The sequence below is a fragment of the Diabrotica virgifera genome, chromosome 4, assembly GCF_917563875.1.
Source record: "Diabrotica virgifera virgifera chromosome 4, PGI_DIABVI_V3a".
Classification (NCBI taxonomy): Eukaryota; Metazoa; Arthropoda; class Insecta; order Coleoptera; family Chrysomelidae; genus Diabrotica; species Diabrotica virgifera.
This window is the reverse complement of record NC_065446.1, coordinates 6496128-6517955: the sequence shown is the minus strand read 5'-3', so window position 1 is coordinate 6517955 and position 21828 is coordinate 6496128. Positions and strand designations below refer to the sequence as shown.

The 21828-nt window shown below is 35.4% G+C and overlaps 1 protein-coding gene and 1 long non-coding RNA gene across 2 annotated transcripts; one reads left to right on the top strand and one right to left on the bottom strand.

Moving 5' to 3' along the window:
• Positions 1–6082: 6082 nt before the first annotated feature.
• On the bottom strand, positions 6083–15741 carry LOC126882892 (uncharacterized). The gene is made up of 2 exons (XM_050647957.1): positions 15203–15741; positions 6083–11492 (listed from the first exon to the last, which is right to left on the bottom strand). Exon 2 carries the CDS (start codon positions 11268–11270, stop codon positions 7395–7397), a length of 3876 nt encoding a protein of 1291 aa, XP_050503914.1. The 5' UTR covers positions 11271–11492; positions 15203–15741; the 3' UTR covers positions 6083–7394.
• LOC126882905 (uncharacterized) lies at positions 11412–12625 on the top strand. The gene is made up of 2 exons (XR_007697423.1): positions 11412–11564; positions 12211–12625. It is a non-coding gene; the product is annotated as an uncharacterized LOC126882905 (long non-coding RNA).
• Positions 15742–21828: the final 6087 nt, after the last annotated feature.

The window sequence follows — 21828 nt, the reverse complement described above, 5'->3', positions numbered from 1 at the left end:
AAGAATGTCTCTTAGCCTATCGTGGCGTACTCTGTCAAACGCTTTTTCAAAATCGATAAAACATGCATGTACTTCTTGATTAACGTCTAGGCATCTTTGTGTAAGAACATTCAAACCGAAGAGAGCTTCTCGAGTACCTAGTCCTTTTCTGAACCCCATCTGTGTATTACTAATATCTGACTCCAACTTTTGATAAACTCGGTTGTGGATGATTTTTAGAAATATCTTTAGTAGATGGCTCATTAAAGATATTATTCGATGTTCTGAACATTCTTTTGCATTGGATTTCTTTGGCAGTGTAACGAATGTAGACAGCAGCCACTCTTGAGGTATAATACCAGTATTGTATACTGTGTTAAATAAGTGCAATATTATACCTATTGATTCATCATTCAAGAGCTTTAGTAATTCAGTAGGAACCTCATCGGGTCCATTTGCCTTTCCAGTTTTGGAATTTCTAAGTGCCATTTCTACTTCACATTTTAGGATTTCAGGTCCCGTTTCACCATTTACCTTGTCAATGTTATTTCTGTTGTCCTCAAACAATTCTCTTATGTATTCACTCCAACACACTGTATTCACACAATAATATTTCCGTCTCTGTCCTTAAGCAAACTTATTTGATGTCTTCTTTGGGTTCCTGTAAGTTCTTTTACTTTTTTATGTATATTGAATGTGTCATACTTTCTTTCATAGTCTTCCATTTCTACACATTGTTCTTTAATCCATGATTCTTTGGCCTTCTTTATTATTTGCTTTATGTTCTTATCAACCTCTCTGTATTTTTCTGAATTATTCTTCAATTTGCGTCTTTCATCCATTAGTTCTAGTATGTCTGGTGTCATCCACACCTTATGTTTCTTTGGAGATTTGGTTAGGTGTTTCTTTCCCATAGTTCTAAGGATCGTTTAAACACAGCGATATATCAAACAACTTATCAAGGTCAATCGAGTTGTTGCAACTTATCACTGTGTGTAAACGGTGCATCGCACAACTTATCAAAGTTGGAGTTGGGTTGAAGGTGGTATCGCATTGAATCGCAGCGTCTAAACAGCGTTTCAACTTGTCATCACAACTAGTTGCTGTGACTTATCGTTGTGTTTAAACGACCCTTTATTATAGTGTTTATATACTTCAGTTTTTCATCTATGTTGTCTGTTCTGCGGATTTGGTTTTCTGCTACACTGAGGTCGGTGTTGATTTCTTCGCGCACTGTTTGTCGTCGGTGTTCACTTTTAAGCTGACTTAAGTCTAACGTTGGAATGATGGTTTTTCTCATTTTCTTTGGTCTAGCTTCTAACACAGATACTACTGGATTATGATCCGAACCGATATTAGTTCCAGGGTAAGTTTTAGTAGATTTCACGGCATTACGGTATCTTTTTGTCACCATTATGTAATCTATTTGGTTTCTGATTACTTTTTCTTGTGTGTGTTGAGGTGACGTCCACGTATATTTATCAAGTATAAATTTGTCAAGTAGCTTTAAAATATTGTCGAAACGAGATTCCAAATCTGCTATCTAAATTAAGGGGCCTCTTTTGGGACCATCAATTAAAGCTCGTCAGATCATCAAATAAAACCAAGAATTCAGGGGACATCATAAAGAAAGCGATACTTTTCAGATTTTTTGGACTTTATTTAGCAAATGCGTTAATCCTTTGATTGCTAATGACTCCTAAAGGCGTCATACCGTTACTGCTGTCAGGTGCGCAGGATAGCTTAAGGCGTCATATGCAGATATGCGCAACGATTGCTTAAAGGTTACTAAGTTAGTATTTGTTTGACTTGACTGAAAGGACTTGTCTTTCTATTGAGTACGTAGATAAAAATGTGCTTATAACGTCAGTTTAGATTCATATTATGTATGAAGCCAGGGCCATCTCGACAATGTAAATGCAGCGAAAAATCGAGTTAGTACCCAGGTCGGGTTAGGCATATTTCGCCCGCAATGAAAGGGTTAAGGGAAGCTATGGCGATAACGATAACTTCACGTATGACGAGAGGTATTATACTCGTAGTTATGCAATGATAAACACCGATTATTACTGCCCTATCAATGAATTTTTTGCAATTTTCTAATATTGCACTCAATAAAATGCAGATAATAAAACTGTTCAAATTATATTTACTAAATTTCATGAAGTTTTAATTCAAATAAAATTACGGAAACAGATCTTAAAAAATATTAACATGAGAAGTGTTGATTTTATTGTGATTCAATATTACTGCCGGTTTTTTACACTTTTGACGTTCACCTCATTTCAACTGAACTCTCTCAAAGAACCGCAACAGGTTTCAATAAGTTCGATCGGCGATTAAAGAGCTTTTGAAAAATGTCGAACGCCGTTTGTGGTGTGTAACAGATTGCGATGCAGGAGCGTACTGCTAGAAATTTATTCTTTGGGAAGAAATAGGTATGATGAAAATGGCAAATACAGGCGATTTGAGATTGAATTGTGTGAGCTTGTGAATCTTCTACAAACTTATCCTGCCTTTATTTTCTGGGGTTGATGAGTGGACCGTATTTTTAGTGTGTATGGAGTACCTAAAGAATATGAGTAACCCTGGATACACACTTTTATTTCTCTACGTATAGGTAACAGGTATGGTAGATTATGAGAAGGCATTTAACTCAATAGAAATTTGGGTAATCCTTAATGCCTTAAGCAACAATAGAGTTGATGACCGATATTCAAAAATCATTAAGTATATACGTGACAAGGCAATGTCGCAAATAAAAACAGAAAAGATAAAACTGCAAAGAGGGGTTAGACAAGGAGATTCTATTTCACCCAAACTATTTACCTTAGCTCTAGAAGATATGTTTGGAACTTTGGATTGGGAAAATAAAAGAGTGAGGATAGACGCGAAAACCTAAACCATCTGAGATTTGCCGATGATGTTACGCTAATAGCAAAAGACAGAGAATAATTGGAGGAAATGCGATTAGACCTAAATACCAAATTAGAAGAAATAGGATTAAAAATACATAAATCTAGCAAAAACTAAATATCTAACCAACGAATCTCTACGATATAACTGAGGATATAAGTTTTGACAACAATAATATAGAAAAGATTGAATCGAATATATACTTAGAACAAAAAATAGAACTGTCAAAGCTTAACTTAAAGGATGATATACATAGAAGATGTTCCTTAGCATGGGCAGCATTTGCTCGATTACAAACAGTATTTAAATCAAACTGACCAAATACCTTAAAGGCAAAAACGTTCGAACAGTACGTGTTGCCAATTCTGACATAGGGAACTGAAACTTGGGCTTAACAACAGCGTATTCCAAAAACTTCAAGTGACTCAGAGAGCTATGAAACGGAGAATGCTCAACATTAAGCTCAGTGATCGCAAGTCCAATGAAGAGAGAAGAACACGATTAAAAGTAAGAGATGTGCTCCAGAAGATTGCCATGTTAAAATGGAACTGGGCAGGACACATAGGAATAATGAAAGACAACCGTTGGAAAAAGCGAATTGTCGAATGGCAACCCAGGGAAAGCAAAAGAAGTAGAGATTGACCTCAAACAAGATGGACTGATGACATCAAGCGAATGGCTGGCCACGAATGGATTCACAAAACAGCAAACAGGTATGAATGGACACACCTAAGGAAGGCATCCATCCGACTATCCGACGATGAATGCACTTGATGTCGCCTAAAAACATTATTGGAGAACGTCCTCGATTACGATAAGCATCGTGTCTAAGTCTCTATTCTAAAATTTCTTTGGTCCATCTTCCATTGTGGAATCTTGCAACATGTATAGCCCAGTTCCATTTCAGCGTTGTAATTCTTTGAACTGCGTCCGTAACACCAGTTTTTCTCCCAACTATTTTATTTGAAACTCTGTCTCTGAGAGATATATTAGTAAAGGGGCAGCAACAGTTCTAGCGCAATTTGACGCTTTTTTACATGTAAATCTCCATAAGAAATTTTAAGGTCCATTCTGGTCATTTTTGACGCTTTTTGTGGTGGAGGCGCGACTGCTCGTCAGATCGTGACGTGTGAGGTATCACCGGAAAGGGGAGGGGGTGACGAATACGTTAACACAAAAAAAAAACAAAGATGGCGGCATAGCCAAAACGGCACTATATCGTATCTTCGTTTCTACTAGCTCGATCATCGTGTATGAGGTCTTGTTGGAAAGTGGAAGGTTCAAGGAATATGTTAACATGAAAAACAAACGCAAAGACATTGCCAAAACGGCACTATATCGTATCTTCGTGTCTATTAGTTCAATTTTTGTGAATAAGGTCTTGTTGGAAAAAGAGGGGATATTGAATATGTTAACATAAAAACAAAGATGTCAGCAATGACAAAACAGCACTATATCTTCGTTGCTATTGATTTTAACGCAACAGACGTTGAAGGAAAGGAGAAACATGGCAACATTGCCAAAACGGTGATATATTTGTTGCTATTGGAGATATTTTGACCTGTCAACTTAATGGGGATTCCACGTCTATTACAGTTCTTCGCCTAATCATGCCACCTGTCGGCTGCAACATGTAACTATGCCCAAGCCATCTAGAAGAACGTATACCATTCTTACAGTATGACCAAATCATCAAACATCCTATCACAGTTGATAATCTCGTCATACAAATCACCACCTGTCGGCTGCAGCATGTAACTATGCCCAAGCCATCTAGAAGAACGTATACCATACTTACAGTATGACCAATCCATCAAACATCCTATCACAGTTGATAATCTCGTCATACAAATCGCCACCTGTCGGCTGCAACATGTAACTATGCCCAAGCCATCTAGAACAACGTATACCATACTTACAGTATGACCAACAAACATCCTCGATCTCCCTCCAATCATACATTCCTACAATGAACATATACCATTCATACGCTGTGGCCAAACCAGCAAACATCTCATGTACAAGTCTTTTCTACGGAAAGTTGGGTAGTATCATGAAAATCACCAAACAAAAAAAAAAAATGGTATTGCGATTCGCATACTGTATTTTATCTACGGCAAGGAGGGTAATATTATGTAGGTTGGTATTTTACTTTTATAGTTAAATAATCGTCTATTCAATATATAGGAGACTACATTTGCCATCTAGTTTTTATGTTTATTATTAACTCTAATCCTTCCGTAAACGGAACATAATAATGTATACAACGTTTATATGATATATAAACCTTCGGTGTAGAATACTATGACGTTCCCCCACTCATGGAAAATTCACAGATACGCGATAGAATACTATGACGTTCCCCCACTCCTTCAAAATTCACAGATACATGATAGAATGAATAAAGCAAAAATCAGTATCATTCAATCAATCGATGAAGCAAGATGGAAAAAATTGAGTTGTTCAGAGGTCCGAACGCAGTCAGAAAAATTAAGCAGTTAAATGTAGATGATATACTTATTGATCAATGGATGACAAACACAAAAGTTACCTGCTACATCTTTTATGTCAGCGGAGTACCAGCATCATTTGTACTCTTATCGAAACGTGACTTTGATCCACTTGGACAACATGATGTACCAAGAGTATTAGAATACGTATACACTTTACCTAATCATCGGAGAAGAGGATATGCATGCAAACTTATACATCACATAAAGAAAAATAATGAATTCACTGCGTTCTGCTCCAACGAAGAATCTGAACGGCTTTTTTTAAAAAGCAAATGTATTAATCACGGCTTAATGAATTATAATGTAATGTTTAGATATCCATAATAAATTTATATAAAATATATCTTGTCTTATTTCTTACACGTTTAATGTACTTGTAAATAATAGATGGTGTAGCTTACAATGACAATACATAAAGATGCATGAAACTGCCATGGTTATTAATCCTATTTTGATATCGCCCAATAGAAATATGGGGTATAATAAAATGAATGAAGAGATAAAGAAATGATAAAAATAAAACTTTTTTCATTTATCCACTCACTTATGCGGTTAAAAAAACCTTAAAAAGGAAAAGGTATCTGCTGTTGCCATGCAACGCAGCAGTAGCACACACATTAAAAAACACATCCATCCTTGTTTGCATACAACAATACACTGATCCATAATATAAGAATCAATTTATAAATAATCACATAAAGCATATGATAGAGTGCCAAAGAGGCCTTATACATAACATGGTGTTAAAACAGACATCTTAACGTAATTTGTCATTCAAAATCCTGTAATTTGAGGTGTCATACGATGAGATTCGACATATCAGGCAAATAATAAACGATAATGTGTCAAAAGGGCGTTATACATGACATGGTGTTAAAACAGACATCACAACGTAATTTGACATTCTAAATCCTGTAATTTGAGGTGCTACATGATAAGATTTGACATATAAAAATGATGTTAGCATGCAATGAATGAAAAGTAGTCAATTCGGTCGAACATAAATTTGTTAAAAAAAAAAAACAAAAATATGTTCTTAACAGCAGTCACCAACGTGAAGGTACGACTACATCGACCGCCATGTTAGTAGAGTTGATGGTTAGTAGGAATGAATTATTTTACATTATATGACAATATATTTAATGATAGCCATATACTTAACTTACATACTAAGATAAGCACATTATTATCTAACTTGGTTTAGTAGACATCTTTTTATTGATCTGTTGGACATCTTTTATTCATATTAATGTTAAAACATCGAAACTTTGGTGTTAATTCTAATTCATTAGATACTATAGTATTCAAAATGAATTATTGAGGGTAAATGCGGTAGCTCTAGGTTATCTAATCTTAAAACTAGGTATTTTTCCGACTCCTGTTTTGTGACAGGCTATCGAAGACTTAAAACTAAATCGGGGAAAAAGAAGACCATTAAGTTATCGATCGTCTTAACTTGGAGGCTACACGAGCAACGGTTCTAGAGTTAACCAGAACGGCTCATTAATTTGCCAGTTATTTTGGTCCATATCAGATATCTTTTTAGTGGTCATAACTAAACATCTTTTTTTTTTTATATGTGCTAATCTTAATAATTTTACTTAATTTTGAGATGCATAACTATGATCTAGTACAATTATCATATTATATAAAAACGATGAATGTAGGAAAGGCTGAGCAAAGGAATATAATAAAAGGGCCTGCTTCAGATATATATAGCATTATGTTAGCTGTAATAATAAAGTTTGATAAATGACTATATTCAATCAACTAAATAATATTTAATGACATTAAAATAATGAGTGATATTAAAGGATGATAAGAGGAATATAATAAAAAAATTGTTTGATTCAGATGTATATTGTGGTTGTAATAAAGTTTAAAAAATGACTATATTCAATCAACATCAATCTTAAAGGCAATCAGATCATCAAGGATAAATGATAAAATATGGCTGGCTTATTGTAATCCTGATTTGTGTTAAATCTAATCAACATCCATCTTAAGATTATCAACTAGATAGTGTCCCCACGGTAGCGTATCATAAGACTCCGGAAGGTGATATCGTTTATCGTCAGTGGGACTAAGAGCAATCTTGCTTTGTGTAATTGTATATACGTGGTGTTTATCAGAGCGTATAAGATTCTGCGAGGCTGTCTTAGTTGTAAAGGTATCCAAACACTCGACATAGTCTTCGAAGGTAATTTTAGTCTTTACAACAGATTTTTTAACCCCCTTCGCCTTCTTTGTCACACCATAATTTTTAATAAGTATTTCAATCTCATCGTCCTCATACTCCTGATCTATTAACTTTCCCCTCAGTTTCATTATATCATTATCTGTGATAGCTACTTTTGTTGTATATAATTTAGATCTGAGCCCTATGTAGTCTGTCATAATGCATCCATTATTCTCATCCTTCATCAGTCCAAGTACTTTTTTATTAACCTGGGGGATGCCATACATATTGTCTTTAGGATAGTCAGATGTATCGAAATACTTGTGGCAGTCTGTTTTCACAGCTTCATAGGGATCTTTTTCCCGTATCTCTACGATCTCACAATCGGTATCTGTATAGCAGGTCGTAAAGTTCTCACCAAACCTTCTATCTAAATACCCATAGTGAAAATCATAGATCGTGGTTTTAGCCAAATCCAATATACTCATGCCCACGTATATTGGTTTATCCAACCATATTTCCGCTCTATGCATCTCGACAGCTACCAAGTTTTCATTAAAAATAGTAGCATTCTTAAATAGGGGACTACTTATTCTAGCTTCTGCTCCGTAACGACCCTCCCATTCAGTAAGCAATTTAATGTCAACGCGCTTGCGCACATTCTCCATGGTCTTGCCGAACACAGCGTTGTTCATCAGCTTGAAGAGATTTTTCTCAAATTCATTTTTCGCTGCCTTTCGGAGATTTGTATTCAAGTCAATGTATGATTTTAACCAAGGACTCTGCTTAAATTTTAGGACTCGGTGAATCTTTTTGAGCACCAATCCGTGTGCTAGCGCTTGCTTCAAAGTTCTGTAATGAATTACGTATCTTTCTTTATCATGAAGGGTAGCCATTAATTTGGTTTGCTCTCGCGGTCGTTTAGGAGGAAGCATAGTTTTAGGGTTCAATGATTGGGGGCAAAACGGAAGATCCTTATGACGATCGTGAATATGTTGGGGGTACTCCAGATCGACCTCGAGGAAGTACCCTTCAGAAGCATCGTCAGGTGTGGACAGAACATCGATGTTAGCATCAACCCACTCGAACCCTCCATACGGAAGGAATTGCGACATTGCCCAGCCATATTGATTATTAACGTCGAAATACATGAGATAGGAGTCGGGCTTTGATGGATCGTAAGATTCCATATACTTGTTATTAGCGTGGACGCGACGTTTCGAGCATACTTGACTCAAACCACCACGAATACCACGCTCCACAAACAAAAACATATCTGGATCTGTTAAAAGCTCCAGTTCCTGTTTTGTATGCTTAAGCATTGCATCCCATGTGAAGCCGGGAAGAGTAAAGTAATGAGCTGGGTCAAGATTATATGTTTTAAGACAACTGGATCGAAATTGCTCAAAGACGTCCGCAAGAAGGAGAATATCCGTTTTCATGTATAAATCGATATAATCCCCGAGATTGGAGCAGGAGAATGAAGACCAGACATCTTGGGCTCTACGATAATGCCGACGAGGACATGGTTTATCCTCAAGTTTATTGTAAAATGCTTCCTGGGGCGGTAGACATGTTTCATTGAATTTTTGGAATGAATCGATATAATCATATGGCATAATACCTTTCTTAGTTAGAAGATTGAAATTCTCCTCAGATAGTGATAAAAATTGAGAGTTGAGATTAGGATATTCTGTCAAATACGAAGAGAGCTTATCGAGAGAAGAAGCCATAAATCGAAAACTATCGATAAAACGGAATTTAATTCGAGCATGATCGATATGTTTCGTAAAAGAGATATATTTCTCCTTAGTAATAGGAAGAAGATCTACTGGACCTTTGATATGCGTAGCAATATCGTTAACAATGAAGTGCGCGTCATACCCGCTAAGGTTATGAAATATCACTGGGATAGTGTGAGCATCTTTGTAATTAATGTTACACCCTTCGTGGGCCGCCCCTCTGTAGTTATGTTCAGGAATCATGTGATCGTGGTCTCGGACTTTCTTATCACTGGGGGAGAAGCGCTGCTCGCAGATATGACAATGAGTGGCAGCATGAAAATCTCTTTCCTGCTGAGATGTCATATTTATATCATAGGGGCACATAAACACTGTAGATACATTCTCAGCAAGCTGATTAAGTTCATCTGCAAACCATTTCATGCAGTCCTTTCCTCGATAAGAGTTATAAAAAGAGAGAGTATCATCATATGAGCATTTGAAGAAATACCCAACTGCTACAGGAATATGTTCCTGATACTTCTTAGGATCTCCCGTACGTTTCAATGCACTTTCGAGATCTGCATATACGGCGAAGGGGGCTTTAATCTTATTCCTATAATTCTTAAATCTTAGCATTTTTCTACTCTCGTCTGGCAGTTTGATGGCTGTTTCATTAATTCTTACGCAATCGGTGGTGTGCGCTTCAAGCTGTTTTGATGATGAAAACGGTTGTAAGCACCTATCACAGATAACATCTGATCGACCTTTGCAGCATGTCTTATGAGCATTTAACTGTTCCTGTGATCGAAAGTAATGCAGGCAGGCATCACAGAAATATTTTGTTCCATCTTCGGTGCTAAGCTGCTTGGAAAGGAGGCGGGATAAATTTTTAATCCAAACGTAATGGTACTGAGTAGGCGGCTCGTCATAATTATCTTGAATCAGAAGAAGATTTATATGTTTATCCTTTCTGTTCTTTGTTAGCAAGATTGGGAGGGTCGTATAGTTCTTCTTCTCCTTTTTCAAATTATATGCGTTAATGGATATATTGTTTTGTTTTTCAAAGTTAGGAATTTGTTTGATGGTCATTGGAAACTGAATACCTTTTAATTTCAATACATCAGAATAGTGTGGATATTTGAAAACTCTTTGAGCATCTTTGGTAGCAGGATATAACGCCGATACAATTGCCCATGCAAAGCATGCCTCATCATCATTTTTGACATTTACGCATGCTTTTTTTCTCTTAATCTGAGGAGGAAGTTCAATGTAGGAGGAGCCAAGTTGCGGTGTAAATTTGTTTATATTCACCCCCAGGTTAACAACTGCCTTTAGAGCCCATCCGGAATCACGTTCTTGGAATTCTTCCAAGTCTCGGCTGATGGGCTCCACTACTTTTTTCTCGAACCATTCATCAAGATTCGTGTCCCGATATATGGCTGAGTTTGAAGTAGTAAAGTACTTCGTTTCATTGATCATCTTATCGCCTTGAGCAATCTCGAATTCTCCACCAAATGCTATATTCACCTTAACGGCCGCCTCTTTCTTTAGTGCGTTCTGAATTCGCCGCTTGAACAGGGCTTTGCAATCCACTAGAAAACTGCCAGGGTCCTTGTGTTTAAGGTTTGAGATGACCCCAGTCCGAATTCGTGAGTTGAACGCAGATAAAGAGTCATCCCATTGTACCCTATGCTTTGCAGTCTCCTTTGTAGGTGTCAGTCCCGCCCCCTTCTTTTGTTCGACCTTTAACTGATTTCGTAGCGTTTTCACTTGCCGCATCTGGGCTTCCAAATGCTGTTTCTCCCCCATTGTCTTAGCATATCTCATAGAGTCCCTGATATTTTTGATTGCCTTATTACATTTCATGAGGCCTTCTCGTATCTTTTCATCATTATAATTGTTTGGGATTAATCCCAAGATGGATGCGATTTTAACAATTAAATCAGCAATTAAAGACATTTTAAGCAAATTCAAAGCTAAATTAAAATGTAAAATTTTCGTAAAACTAGAGAATTAACAAAAAAACTCAAAAATAAATTTTCAGAAAAAAAAAACTACAAATTGTGATAAAAACCACAAATTTTCAAAAAATCAAAAATTTTTTAAAATATATCACTCACCAAAGCACACTTCTGAACTATATAAAACTCACCAGAGCACACGTCTGAACGCTAGGAATATCTGAAACAGAATGAAGAAAATGCCGTAATGTAAGGTATTAAATATACTTCTAGTCGGACGGAAAACTAAATGGTATTATGTTATGCTCAGAAGGCCCCTGAAATGTGTGAATTTGTGCTTGTTCTTCCATAAGAATCAATGTAAAAATGCTGCATTTAAGACATTTATTAAACTTGGTTAATTTTTCAAGGAAGTATCAGTACTACCAACATAAAAAGAAGCAGTACGGCCAACTTAGAACAAATATTACCAGAAAGTAAAAGATACTTTGTGATGATTAGATTGGAGCAGGCACATAAAATTATAAGTCGACTCATTCATAGTTAATTCTTCATCATTCTATCACAAGAAGGATTCATGGTTAGGAATTGAAAGTGGGTTTCATATAATTCTTCTTCCTGGTCTAGTTACGAAAATATTTGAAAAATGGGCAACATAATTATGATAGATGTCAGCTACTTAGCGAAAGATGTGGAAAATGTATGAAGAGAACCGATATACATATATCGAGATATGATGAATAAACACGACATTGAAAACTGTTCAGTTAGATTTGCATAACATTTCGGCGAGAAAACTCCCGCCACTTTCATCACTAACACACTCGATAACACAATAAGTTTTCATTCTTCGAATAACCGTCAAAGCAGGCACAGCAGTTGCTCCAGTATGAAACAGCACATTCAGTTAAACTTGATTAAGACATGTAACGAGCAAGAATTTATTCGAGCCAGCTACGCAGGCGTGTGTTTACCGGCTAGTTTAATATTTCATGAAGTTGCCAGCCAGTATGGGATAAGACAGAGGTGGTAGTAGGTGCAAAGTTCTACTCAAATGGAATTGTAATTACGCCTCATTTCTGGAATGAACATACGAACTAGTATACGACCCAACAGATGCAATTACAAAACATCATCTACCTCATCAAATAGAATTTACGATGAAAAAAGGAATGTTATGTGTAAAAGCGGCGAAGACATAAAAATGTAGAATATTTATTATGATTTTCAGAAAAGCAAATCGACGACTGCCTATTTTAAAGAGGCTCCTGCAGGTCTGCTGGAAATACGAAAAAATATTTTTATTACTGTAGCAAAGATACTTAGGAAAAAATAAATAAATTTTTGAAGTAATTGTTTTTTATATACAACTCAGTTATTGACAATGACCTACTTAGCTATAAAACAAATAATTAAAGAATTAGGTTATATTGTTACAAACAATATATCACTTGTTAATAGGAAGTACGTCATTGATGCTTGTAGCAAAAAGGTTGTTGAGCGCAAAGAAAGTGTGATAGCAGAGAAAGAGAGAGAGAGAGAGATAGAGAGAGTTAGGTGCTGACACGTTCTGTCACGTTATTTTACGTCACGTTCTGTCACGTTCTGTCACGTTCTGTCACGTTCTGTTGAGTACTGTCACGTGATTTACGTCATTCACGTAACGCTCTGTTAGTTACTGTCACGTTCTGTTAGTTACTGTGACGTTCTGTGTCACGTGATTACTGCATGAAGTAAACTATGATTCAGCGTTATGTCTGAGGTTATACAGCGATAATTTAACGGTTAGCGCCAAGTCAGATGCAAGTCAGATGTTAGTCAGATGCAAGTCAGATGTATGCCAGATGCATGTTAGCTATATGTCAGATGCAAGTCAGCGGATATAGATAAAGGTGTTAACTAGAGAAACGGCATTCAGATACAAGAAAATTAACGGTGAACATCGTGTCAAGCAGCTTGCTAAGTTATTAGAAAAAGTATAATTCACTCAAAATAATAACGCAACGTGAACAACAACTCAAAACAGTTTTAACACCTAGTACTGAACCTCTTGGAGAACTAAACAATTATCTGAAAACTTCACATCAGACAGAGAAGCATGAAGAGACCAGCGGACACCAAAACAATCGTTTGAGAAATATGCGCCAGAAGGATGAAGAAAGCACAGATGAAGAAGAAGATGAACACCTTCAAAAATATTGGCATCATTCACCAGACCTTGATAGAGCTTATGGTCCACACTATGTTTGGAAAACTGATAAATGGCTAATGGGTGATATGGAAATCAAATTTGCTCCTAAGAATATACTGATTAACGATAGCAAGTACAAGGCTACTTGTGGGCTATATACTGTTATAATTTTATATGTATCCTCAAGACTTTACACCAAATGATAGCCTAAACTATAAAAAAAATATTAGAAGTCACAGGTGTTCATAGAGATTCCCGAGGATATTTGAGACATCAAGCATTCCCGGATAAATTTAATAAGATCATAAAACCTTTGTTTAAAAATAACTCAAACATGCGTCGAAGCCCCTGTGAAAATGTTCGGAAAACTGAGAAAAAACATCGTAAGAGTGTTGAACGCTCTGACCGACAATTTAAACAGCGCACAAGCATAGATTACGAGACATCATCGTTTAACCATTATGTCGTTGGACCTCTGGATAAAAATGTTAAAATAAATCGACTAGGGCATTTAGTTTTTAATTAAAAACTGTAATAATGTACTAGCATAAAAAAATTTAAATAAAATAATAAAATGACTCATATTGTCTCTTATTTACTAACCCAATGCATTACAAAGAGTGTCAATATATTTTTAAAAATAAAAATAAGTTGAGTCGTACATAAAATAGAAAATGCAACACGATTATTATCACACTGTTAAAAATAAATACCAGCTACGCTTGGTCGTATATAAAATATAAATGACAGCTACGCTTCATTGTATATTGTTGAAAAACAAAAGTACGGTAGAATGCGGCATAAAAAGATACTGAAATAAATCATAAAATTGTTCAGAAATATACGGACGGGTGTTGCATCATACATGCCTGAAAAACATGAAATAAAACAAATTTATAAATCAAATTAGAAAATAAGAACTAAACGGTAAAATACTATTATCCTAATGCAGATAACAAGAAATATGTGCTAAAAGAAGACGGAGTACCGCGCTAAATGTATCATAAAAAGTTACTATTCTTGAGTGCCCGGGAGTCGGCATACCACCGATTCGGGACCACATGGTTATTTTGGTGGCCCCCGTATCGGCATACCGATTCTGGCTCATGATGAGCTGGAATCCGCCTACCGCTTCTGGCTCATGATGAGCTGGAATCTGGTGCATGAAAGTGACCACGTATCGGCATACCGATTCTGAGCCACATGGCGATTTTGATGCATGAAAGTGGCCCCCCCGTATCGGCATACCGATTCCGGGCCATATGCGGATTCTAGACCATGAAAGTATTAGAAAATAAGAACTAAATAGTAAAATATGATTATCTTAATGTAAAAACCTACCTCATTTATTTATGTAACAAGGAAATATTAAAAGATGAAAAAAGTACAGTAGAAATGAGTCATAAACAGCTATTATTATTTTAGGGATAAAACGTAAAATCAGTTAAAAATATTAGCGACAGATACATCCTACGATATGATAAAAACAAGTAATAAAATTACTATAATAAATCACATTGAATATAAGAATAAAATCACCTATAGTACACACATTTTATTTTAAGAGAAGTATATATATAGATACCTAGAAGACCTGCAAACAAGTTGGGAAGAGAGAATTAAAACCAGTATTACCCATAGATGAAAGGAAACACATGTACATCCAAATTATTTAACAAAAATAGCAAACCAATAAATTCATAAAAACCATATGTAAAATAAACAGCAAAATCTCTTACCTTAATTGAATATTTTCCACTGAACACTGCAACTATACTGTAGAAACTGTCAGATGTCGACTGTGGTATATGCTCGTCTGTTTCAGTATTTATAGGCGAAATTCACACAGCATGAACGTGATCAAATGTTTGAATGTGTTTTGCAAAAACAAGACCTTATAGTTTTAAAAATATGTGATAACATTTACACAAATAACAACTGCGGTTACATGTTCTCATCCGACTACATCCGGACTTTTAGCATTGTGGCTTGTCATATCTTTGGAGGTTAATATTAACAAAAATAACGTCTGCACTCTTTTCTTATCAACCATACACACCCGGCATGTTAACAAACAACTTAAAATATTTTTGTAAATATTTCAAATTATTCGATTTTTCATAATTTTGTACAAATATTTGTATCTTTGGAACGGATAATCAGAAATCAATGTATGACCCATCAAATTAAAGGATTTTGAATGACGAATTACGTTGTGATGTCTGTTTTAACACAATGTTCTGTATAAGGCCTTTTTTTGTACCATATAAGTACATTTTGTGTCAATATAGTACATTGAGAATTTGTAGTTTTTTGTCGTTTTCAGCCATAAATAATGACCGTAACACACTTGGTCAGTGATTTTCTTAATATACATGAAAAGACCTTTCTAATGATATATTGCACGGGGCACTTGGTGCAAAATTGAGCGAATTAGGATTTGCTAGAGATCAAACTGCGATAAGAGATTTTTCTATGCTAATGGCTTTGTTTTAACGTCAATAACAATAAATAAGCATTTACAGCTCAACCAAGTTATCCCTTAGGCCGTTATGGCAATGTACCATGTATCTTCGGAACGGATAATCAGAAATCAATGTGTGACCCATCAAATTAAAGGATTTTGAATGACGAATTACGTTGCGGTGTCTGTTTTAACGCCATGTCATGTATAAGGCCTTTTTTGGTACCATATAAGTACATTTTGTGTCAATATAGTACATTGAGAATTTGTAGTTTTTTGTTGTTTTCAGCCATAAATAATGACCGTAACACATTTGGTCAGTGATTTTCTTAATATACATGAAAAGACCTTTCTAATGATATATTGCACGGGGCACTTGGTGCAAAATTGAGCGAATTAGGATTTGCTAGAGATCAAACTGCGATAAGAGATTTTTCTATGCTAATGGCTTTGTTTTAACGTCAATAACAATAAATAAGCATTTACAGCTCAACCAAGTTATCCCTTAGGCCGTTATGGCAATGTACCATGTATCTTCGGAACGGATAATCAGAAATCAATGTGTGACCCATCAAATTAAAGGATTTTGAATGACGAATTACGTTGCGGTGTCTGTTTTAACGCCATGTCATGTATAACGCCCTTTTGACATATTATCGTTTATTATTTGCCTGATATGTCGAATCTCATCGTATGACACCTCAAATTACAGGATTTTGAATGACAAATTACGTTAAGATGTCTGTTTTAACACCATGTTATGTATAAGGCCTCTTTGGCACTCTATCATATGCTTTATGTGATTATTTATAAATTGATTCTTATATTATGGATCAGTGTATTGTTGTATGCAAACAAGGATGGATGTGTTTTTAATGTGTGTGCTACTGCTGCGTTGCATGGCAACAGCAGATACCTTTTCCTTTTTAAGGTTTTTTTAACCGCATAAGTGAGTGGATAAATGAAAAAAGTTTTATTTTTATCATTTCTTTATCTCTTCATTCATTTTATTATACCCCATATTTCTATTGGGCGATATCAAAATAGGATTAATAACCATGGCAGTTTCATGCATCTTTATGTATTGTCATTGTAAGCTACACCATCTATTATTTACAAGTACATTAAACGTGTAAGAAATAAGACAAGATATATTTTATATAAATTTATTATGGATATCTAAACATTACATTATAATTCATTAAGCCGTGATTAATACATTTGCTTTTTAAAAAAAGCCGTTCAGATTCTTCGTTGGAGCAGAACGCAGTGAATTCATTATTTTTCTTTATGTGATGTATAAGTTTGCATGCATATCCTCTTCTCCGATGATTAGGTAAAGTGTATACGTATTCTAATACTCTTGGTACATCATGTTGTCCAAGTGGATCAAAGTCACGTTTCGATAGGAGTACAAATGATGCTGGTACTCCGCTGACATAAAGGATGTAGCAGGTAACTTTTGTGTTTGTCATCCATTGATCAATAAGTATATCATCTACATTTAACTGCTTAATTTTTCTGACTGCGTTCGGACCTCTGAACAACACAATTTTTTCCATCTTGCTTCATCGAATGATTGAATGATACTGATTTTTGCTTTATTCATTCTATCATGTATCTGTGAATTTTGAAGGAGTGGGGGAACGTCATAGTATTCTATCGTGTATCTGTGAATTTTCCATGAGTGGGGGAACGTCATAGTATTCTACACCGAAGGTTTATATATCATATAAACGTTGTATACATTATTATGTTCCGTTTACGGAAGGATTAGAGTTAATAATAAACATAAAAACTAGATGGCAAATGTAGTCTCCTATATATTGAATAGACGATTATTTAACTATAAACGTAAAATACCAACCTACATAATATTACCCTCCTTGCCGTAGATAAAATACAGTATGCGAATCGCAATACCATTTTTTTTTTTGTTTGGTGATTTTCATGATACTACCCAACTTTCCGTAGAAAAGACTTGTACATGAGATGTTTGCTGGTTTGGCCACAGCGTATGAATGGTATATGTTCATTGTAGGAATGTATGATTGGAGGGAGATCGAGGATGTTTGTTGGTCATACTGTAAGTATGGTATACGTTGTTCTAGATGGCTTGGGCATAGTTACATGTTGCAGCCGACAGGTGGCGATTTGTATGACGAGATTATCAACTGTGATAGGATGTTTGATGGATTGGTCATACTGTAAGTATGGTATACGTTCTTCTAGATGGCTTGGGCATAGTTACATGCTGCAGCCGACAGGTGGTGATTTGTATGACGAGATTATCAACTGTGATAGGATGTTTGATGATTTGGTCATACTGTAAGAATGGTATACGTTCTTCTAGATGGCTTGGGCATAGTTACATGTTGCAGCCGACAGGTGGCATGATTAGGCGAAGAACTGTAATAGACGTGGAATCCCCATTAAGTTGACAGGTCAAAATATCTCCAATAGCAACAAATATATCACCGTTTTGGCAATGTTGCCATGTTTCTCCTTTCCTTCAACGTCTGTTGCGTTAAAATCAATAGCAACGAAGATATAGTGCTGTTTTGTCATTGCTGACATCTTTGTTTTTATGTTAACATATTCAATATCCCCTCTTTTTCCAACAAGACCTTATTCACAAAAATTGAACTAATAGACACGAAGATACGATATAGTGCCGTTTTGGCAATGTCTTTGCGTTTGTTTTTCATGTTAACATATTCCTTGAACCTTCCACTTTCCAACAAGACCTCATACACGATGATCGAGCTAGTAGAAACGAAGATACGATATAGTGCCGTTTTGGCTATGCCGCCATCTTTGTTTTTTTTTTTGTGTTAACGTATTCGTCACCCCCTCCCCTTTCCGGTGATACCTCACACGTCACGATCTGACGAGCAGTCGCGCCTCCACCACAAAAAGCGTCAAAAATGACCAGAATGGACCTTAAAATTTCTTATGGAGATTTACATGTAAAAAAGCGTCAAATTGCGCTAGAACTGTTGCTGCCCCTTTACTTATATTCAACATGGACTCTCCATTGCTCTCTGTGACTCGTGCATTTTATTGGTTACTTTTCTGGTAAGGGTCAATGTTTCTGCTACATACGTCAGAACCGGGAGTACACAATGATTAAAGACTTTTTTTTTTCAAGCACAAATATCAGATCTAAGGACTTTTCTCAGTTTTATATAAGCCGCTCATGCCAGTCCTATGCTATTGTTTAACTCTATTGTTTGATTATCTCTTCCTAATTTAACCCGTGGCCCAGATATTTATGGGTATACACTTGGTCAACTTGCGTGCCATTAGTTGAGATGTTTTTGGCCAGTACAAAGTTCAGTTACAGGTCATGTAATGTGTTTTGGGAAAATTAATTTTAAGGCCAACTCGTGTATAAGAGTTCTGAAGATCTTAAAGAAGTTGGCAGGCATGATCTACCCGGTCTGCAAAAAGGACTATGTCTTCTGCAAACCTCAATTTGCTCAGAAACTCCCCATTTTAACAATTATTGTTTCTCATAGCACTCTGTAACAAAGCGGTGAATAGTTTTAGGAGAGGTGGTGTCTCCTTGCCTAATACCCTTCCCAAGGTAAATATTTGTGTCGCAATTCGTACATTCTCAATGCCGCTGTTGCACTATTATATGCTTTTTCTCATGAGGATCTTTCAGTGCGTCACAGTTTTTCGATTTCTTTCTAACGCATTAAATTGTATGTGACAGAAAAAAACGCACGTCGGTGATTACATTTCGTCGGTGACATTTATAACATTTATTCTAGTTGTCAACAGATGCAGCTATAATCGAAAATAAAATAATTTGCGAATTATATAATATATCTACGAATATAATCTGAACAATTTAAAAGACTATACAAATAAAAGAAAATACCATTTTATAAATGCAATAAACACAATTAATTTGTTTTTATGCCAAATTGCAAATAAAATTTGACAACTGTCAGATTTAACTAAAATGTCATGTCACTAAAATGTATATTATTACGGACTTACCTTTTTTTCTATCATTTGTGACGCACTGAAAAATGCTCATGAAAAGAAGCATACAATATATTCCGAAGGAAAGTTGTTGTGTACCTATGATCAATGCTGCACGCTGTAAGAGCTCTAAACATGCCATGCTGGACTAAGTCAAACGCTTTCTCAAAGTCTGCAAATAATAATATAAATAGATTGTTGTATTCTGTAACATTCTCTATCTCTATTAAGTATTTTATTACTTGTAGGTATGGCCAGTCGATCCAAAGACACTACTAAATCCGACTTGCTTTAGTGGTTGGTGAAAATCTAACTTAGGTCCCAGTCTGTTAGTAATTATTCTCATACAGAGCTTATACAGTGCTAGTCAAAAGTCCGTACCCCCCCTCGTATCTTTTGAACGGTTATACCTATAATAGTGAAATTTGGAGGAAGGAAATAAACGGACGTAAGCTTCTTAACTAGTTATGACAGGTGACGTAATAGTGACAGATGACGTTACAGAGCCACTGTGACCGATAATTTTAAATAGGACCTTATGGTAAGTGATACCTCGTTTGAAAGGTATTTAGAATACCTATTCAGTCATACTAATTTTTTTGAGTTTAGGTTGATTTTGATTTTGGTGAATAAATTAAATAAATATAATATTGTAGTTTCGAATTTAATTAATAAAAATTCAAATGTCCGCCTATGAATTTTTTGGCAAAAAAGTTGACGTTTTTTAATTCTCTAGTAGTTTTTACGTCAACGTCAACCTGTTTGACAAGTAATCATAGGCGGAATTTTGAATTTTTATTAATTAAAGGCGAAACTACAATCTTATATTTATTTCATTTGTTCATCAAAATTAGCTTAAACTCAAACAAAATTAGTATGACTGAATAGGTATTTTCAATACCTTTCAAACGAGGTATCACTTGCCATAAGGTCCCATTTAAAATTATCGGTCACAGTGGCTCTGTAACGTCATCTGTCACTATTACGTCACCTGTCATGACTAGTTAAGAAGCTTACGTCCGTTTATTTTCTTCCTCCAAATTTCACTATTATAGGTATAACCGTTCAAAAGATACGAGGGGGGGTACGGACTTTTGACTAGCGCTGTATAAATGTTCCGTGGTGGTTGAGTTGCGTGTGTGATAACCTTATTGTCCACGGAAACAATTAAATGAAATTAAAATAAATGTAAAAACAACAAACGGTCTGTCAATAATGTATTTATTTCAATCTGTAAAAAGAACGAGAAAATGTCTTGAAAGAGGGATTGTTATTTTAGCGAGGGTGTGACCGCTCGCTTTAACTCTACTGAACTAGACCACAAACACTAATCTGTCATTATGTGGTTCTACCATATGGTCAGACAGGTGACAATTTAGTAGATCTGGTGTTTTAAAAACTGAAAGGCATTTTACCTGAATGGGGATATATTTCGTTTCTTAAAACTTAACAGGCCTTTCTATGCATATGGTTTGTATTTTAAATGTGAATTTTAAATGGGACGTATTATTTTATTTTAAAAAAGTTACTAAAAATTAAAAATTAAAGTTAGCAAAATAGTACATCTATTGAAAATTTAGGATTGGACAAGAAACTGGAAAATCAAAGTCAATAGAGTAAAATAGCGAATCATGAGCGAATATTTGCATTTATTTAAAAAGTACAAGATTTTATAACCCATAATGATCCATATTTCCCAGTTTATCTATGACTAAAATAACAATTTAAGATTGCAAAAATGTATGAATGTCACAATAGGCCATTAATATAACGTTAATGCTGTTCCGATGTCAGCCAACGCAAAGAGCTTAATATGCTCCTCTACCGAAAAATCATTTGCAAACACAAAAATTGAAAAGCAAATATCAATTGATGACACATTTTTGCATACAAACCATAATTACG